General features: G+C 33.2%; 1 protein-coding gene across 1 annotated transcript; it reads left to right on the top strand.

Annotated features, from left to right (window-relative positions):
- Positions 1-2,566: 2,566 nt before the first annotated feature.
- LOC106475924 (zeta-sarcoglycan-like) lies at positions 2,567-6,016 on the top strand (the record flags this gene model as incomplete). Its single annotated transcript, XM_013936599.2, has 3 exons — positions 2,567-2,639; positions 3,466-3,589; positions 4,718-6,016. Coding segments are annotated over 3 exons (368 nt in total), but the record flags the coding sequence as incomplete, so codon positions are not given.
- Between the last annotated feature and the right edge of the window lie 283 nt (positions 6,017-6,299).

Raw genomic sequence — 6,299 nt, 5'->3', positions numbered from 1 at the left:
TCACTTAATCATAGGGTTTCTGTCTGAACGGTAATAACATTTAAATCCTACTGCTCGTCACTTAGTCATAGGGTTTCTTTCTGAACGGTAATAACATTTAAATCCTCCTGCTCGTCACTTAATCATAGGGTTTATTTCTGAACGGTAAAAACATTTAAATCCTCCTGCTCGTCACTTAATCATAGGGTTTCTTTCTGAACGGTAATAACATTTCTAAAAGTACATAAGGTTCGTTCTTCCATCAATAACAGAAGTGGACAGTTACACAGTTCTTTATATAGAAATATTTCCCAGTACTAAAATAGTGTCGTCATGATTCTTGAGTTTTGACTGTAAAAGTATTTCAAACTTAAAACACGAATATCCGATCTTGGTTTGTAAGTTGCTGCATAGCAATGTTATAACACACAAACAACAATATTAGTTTTCTGTCATCTTCCTGACATCCTGGTATATAAAAGTAATTTTTAAATTCATGTAGTGTCGTTAAACCTTTACGGCAACATTCTTAAAAAAGACGTTTGAACCAATATCTGAAAACGAGGCTTTGTTCATCACGCATGCGTGAGAGAGATCGGTCTTTAATAAGGAACTACTGAGGCAAGGAAATAAAAGTATATCAACTTATATGAAAGTCAATAAATTAATTATAAAAATAGATCTGATTCCATTTGTAGCTTACTTTTGTTCATTTAACATTTTTTATGAAGTAAGTAATAAATGGATTTACTCCCCACATTTTAAAAGAATTGACTGCCAGCTTTAGAAACAGTGATTAATTGATCAAACATTGATTTCCAATGTTTTATAATAATTAGATTGCACGTGGCCGCATCAAACATACGTTTTGTAACATACACTTTTGAAATCGTTAAAGGTTTTTGTTTCTTTTCTAATTAACCTTTTTTTTTACAGCAACATTTTAAAAGATAGCGATTGAAGATGCACTGTGTTTTAGTTATGCTATTGTTAACATGGCCCTTGTGAGCTTCTGTACAAATGTTTACACTGTACCACTACACGAAGATTCTAATTAAGAACGATGATTTTAACCCTAACTCAGTACTTGTGTCTAAAGACGTGTATTTCATGTTGCATTCCTCTAAAGACAATATGTACAAACTTCCAACTATTAATAATTCAAAGCCAGAGGCAGTAAGTATTCTATGAATTGGTTGTCATTTTCTTAATTTAGCAGAATCTGTACTGGTTGTTTGACAAAACTATGTTTCCTCACACTACAGTTCCCAGTGTTTATAAATCTAGAATTTGGGGTTCGTACCTCGTACAAGATGTAACGCATGTAACCCACTGTTCAGTTTTCTGCTACAATAGATAATATCAACGTTTCTTACTGACAACAAGAATAATGAAAGGATTAATTTTATTATATGTATCTATATAACACAGATTATATTTCTATATTAACCCTTTACTTTTATCCCAGGATACAAGATTTATGTTTCTATTAACCCTTTTCTTTCATCACAGGATACGAGATTTATGTTTTTTTTTAACCCTTCTCTTTCATCACAGGATACAATATTTATGTTTTTATATTAACTCTTTTTCTATCTTCGCAGGATACAAGATTTATGTTTCTATATTAACTCTTTTCTATCATTACAGGATACAAGATTTATGTTTCTATATTAACTCTTTTCTATCTTCACAGGATACAAGATTTATGTTTTTATATTAACTCTTTTTCTATCTTCGCAGGATACAAGATTTATGTTTTTATATTAACTCTTTACTTTTATCACACGATACAAAATACAAGATTTATGTTTCTATATTAACTCTTTTCTATCATTACAGGATACAAGATTTATGTTTCTATATTAACTCTCTTTTCTATCATTACAGGATACAAGATTTATGTTTTTATATTAACTCTTTTCTATCTTCGCAGGATACAAGATTTATGTTTTTATATTAACTCTTTACTTTTATCACAGGATACAAGATACAAGATTTATTTTTTTATATTAACTCTTTTCTATCTTCACAGGATACAAGATTTATGTTTTTATATTAACTCTTTTCTATCTTCGCAGGATACAAGATTTATGTTTTTATATTAACTCTTTTCTATCTTCACAGGATACAATATTTATGTTTTTATATTAACTCTTTTCTATCATCACAGGATACAAGATTTATGTTTTTATATTAACTCTTTTCTATCTTCGCAGGATACAAGATTTATGTTTTTATATTAACTCTTTTTTATCTTCGCAGAATACAAGATTTATGTTTTTATATTAACTCTTTTCTATCATCACAGGATACAAGATTTATGTTTTTATATTAACTCTTTTCTATCTTCGCAGGATACAAGATTTATGTTTTTATATTAACCCTTTTCTATCATCACAGGAAACAAGATTTATGTTTTTATATTAACCCTTTTCTTTAATGACAGGATACAAGATTTATGTTTTTATATTAACTCTTTTCTTTCATCACAGGAAACAAGATTTATGTTTCTATATTAACCCTTTTCTTTAATGACAGGATACAAGATTTATGTTTCTATATTAACCCTTTTCTTTCTTTCCAGGTTCAGGGGGAGTTATATTTGACGGGTCAATCCAAACTCCTCTAGTACGGTCTGAATCGTTTCAACAACTCAGGTTTGTAACAGAACTTGTTAATTACACTAGAAATTTGGAAAGGTGTTATTCATACATACTGCTGAAAGTTGTAACAATGTTTCACTACTTACCTCGACACGCCATCTGGAGGATTATAAGCAGATAACACTACGTGTAATATTCACGATCTTTAAATAATAGAAACAGATGTAACCGGATGTTATCAGACTTTTACAATTACGGTTTCAAACTACTAAATAATTAGACCTGTCTTATCAAAAACACGTAATGACTGATATCGTTAATACACGGTAATATACGTAATGACTGACATCCTTAATACACGGTAATATACGTAATGAGTGATATCATTAATACACGGTAATATACGTAATGACTGATATCGTTAATACACAGTAATATACGTAATGACTGATATCGTTAATACACGGTAATATACGTAATGACTGATATCGTTAATACACGGTAATATACGTAATGACTGATATCGTTAATACACGATAATATACGTAATGACTGACATCCTTAATACACGGTAATATACGTAATGAGTGATATCATTAATACACGGTAATATACGTAATGACTGACATCCTTAATACACAGTAATATACGTAATGACTGATATCGTTAATACACGGTAATATACGTAATGACTGATATCGTTAATACACGGTAGTGTTTTTTAAGTAAAGCATGGTAACTTTAAATCATTGATAAGATAAAATCAAGTCCCTATTATGATATCTTTAAATTTCTGGTATTATATGTATTATATTCAGCCACTGAAGGTTTCCAAATTGTAGTTTTTATACCGAAACCTTTTTTTTTTATTTTTACCCAGGCTAGAATCACCTACGCGAACCTTAAAAGTTGGAGCGCCAGAGGGCGTGGCCATCGAGTCAAGAGCAGGTGATATTACTGCGGCTTGTCGAAAAGATTTAACTTTACGGTCCGAAGAAGGAAAGGTAATCATAAAAAGTTTTTTTTTTTGATTACATGTATTTCCTTACATAAGAGGTTAAAGGTTATTTAGAGGTTATTTTGTGTTTTAATGTTAGTAAGATGATTGACAATATAATCTTATGTACATTCTGGTGGTTATTTGGTTTTAAATGATGTAAGATGATTAACCCTGTACTCTTCTCTACATTCTGGTGGTTACTTGGTTTTATATGATGTAAGATGATTAACCTTGTACTCTTCTCTACAGATTGATGGTTACTTAGTTTTAAATGATGTAAGATGATTGACAATATACTCTTATGTACATTCTGATGGTTACTTGGTTTTAAATGATGTAAGATGATTAACCTTGTACTCTTCTCTACATTCTGGTGGTTACTTGGTTTTAAATGATGTAAGATGATTGACCCTGTACTCTTCTCTACATTCTGATGGTTACTTGGTTTTAAATGATGTAAGATGATTGACTCTGTACTCTTCTCTACATTCTGGTGGTTACTTGGTTTTAAATGATGTAAGATGATTGACCCTATACTCTTCTCTACATTCTGATGGTTACTAGGTTTTAAATGATGTAAGATGATTGACCCTGTACTCTTATCTACATTCTGATGGTTACTTGGTTTTAAATGATGTAAGATGATTAACCTTGTACTCATCTCTACATTCTGATGGTTACTTGGTTTTAAATGATGTAAGATGATTGACAATGTACTCATGTTGTAGAAATATAATTTGTTAAAACAATATATTTTGTTTTAAACTGATTCTGCAGAATATTTTCAAAGGATTTTTTTTCTCATTCGAATCCTATCACTGGACTTGCACATTTAGCCTGGATTTAGGTGTTATAAAGTTAGCGGTGAAAGTTGTTGACTTGCTTACTTACTATGGTATATCTCTTCCAAATTAGAAACCGTTTACTACAGTCTGCCTGTAGATTTCAGCCAGAGAACTTATAGGTGGTATTTGAAAAAATAATGAAAACTCTGAAACCTTCTTCGAATTATTTTACAATAATATTTTGCACAGAGAATTAGTATTTGAGGTATATATTTAACAACGTACGTATTTCAGCGAAAGTTAATGGCAAGAGGTATAGATTTGTTATAATATCGTTTTAATTTCAGATATGGTTGGATTCAGAAAAGATCGAACTGAAGAACATCAAAATTGCTCTTCCCACCACCAGAGGTCGCACATACGCAGGCATTTATCAGTTGTGTGTTTGTGAAAATGGCCGCCTCTTTCTATCGCCCCCGGAGGGCCACTGCCAAGCTGACAATGTCGTGTGTAAGTAGCGAGATCGAGAATATTCTTGACAGTCGTTACGATTCAAGGAATATTGACAGAGTTTCTCTTGAGGGATGGAAGAAGCGATACATAGACTGGTTATTGTTGAATTGAACTCTAGTATTACGACCCTTCCTTAGGGACGGTCATTAAACCGAACGAAGAGAATCTATGCTATCTTAAGCCTAGTTGATTCGGGAAATGACAGAATTCTCAATGGGGTCGTTCTGTTAAGAAACCGTCAAGGCCAGCAACTACAGAAGCTCTGATTCTTTAAATGACCAGTAAAGAGAAAACTGGTTTTTACCCATTGCAACTTAGGACATTTTTGTGGAGTCATGTGGTGAAGAAAGTGTACTGTTGTTTAAGCTAGACTTCTGTACTAGTAACATAGACAAGTTCTTACATAAGTGGCCTTTGTGACACCCAGATATAGTGAAGCATGTGGTTTCTCTTACCAGATGTGGTGAGGGATGTGGCTGGTCCTACCAGATGTGGTGAAGGATGTGGCTTCTCCTACCAGATGTGGTGAAGCTTATGGCTGGTCCTACCAGATGTGGTGAAGCTTATGGCTGGTCCTACCAGATGTGGTGAAGTTATGGCTGGTCCTACCAGATGTGGTGAAGCATGTGGCTTTTCTTACCAGATGTGGTGAAAGATGTGGCTGGTCCTATCAGATGTGGTGAAGCATGTGGCTTCTCCTACCAGATGTGGTGAAGCTTATGGCTGGTCCTACCAGATGTGGTGAAGGATGTGGCTGGTCCTATCAGATGTGGTGAAGCATGTGGCTTCTCCTACCAGATGTGGTGAAGCTTATGGCTGGTCCTACCAGATGTGGTTGGAACTACCAGATGTAATGAAGCGTGTGGCTGGTCCTACCAGATGTAATGAAGCTTGTGGCTGGTCTTATTAGATCTAGAGAAGCTTGTGGTTGGTCCTACCAGATGTATTGGAGATTCTGGTTGGTTCCGTATCCTCTAACAGTAGAGAAACTAGCCACACAATGTTCTAGGTCTTAAAACAGAGAAGTGCAAGGATCCAGTTTTCAACTAATTGTTTACATTTTGAAATAACTGAAACTAAAAATTGTGCTAACTTGTTATTATTAAAGTTTAGAATCGTCTGTTGTGTTTGAAATATGACTTGACTTGTAAAATAAAAATGTAAAAAAAAAAACTGTGTTGTTCCTAGATATGGTTTGTAGGGTTAAAAGATATAAATAAACAGGAAGAGATCGTTCATCAATAATTTTGCTGTTGCTGTTGGGAAATCAGACTTTAAATGTTTATTCACACCCAACGGTTCCTGTTTACTGTTTTTAGGACATACAGTTCAAAACTGAAGTTGAAGTTAGTGATGCGCGACTGGTATAACAGGAATAAGTTGACACCTAACAAATAAACTCTTACTGACTCCAGT

Source organism: Limulus polyphemus, unplaced genomic scaffold (genome assembly GCF_000517525.1).
Source record: "Limulus polyphemus unplaced genomic scaffold, Limulus_polyphemus-2.1.2 Scaffold9446, whole genome shotgun sequence".
Taxonomy (NCBI): Eukaryota; Metazoa; Arthropoda; class Merostomata; order Xiphosura; family Limulidae; genus Limulus; species Limulus polyphemus.
This window is presented reverse-complemented; position numbering and strand designations above follow the sequence as displayed.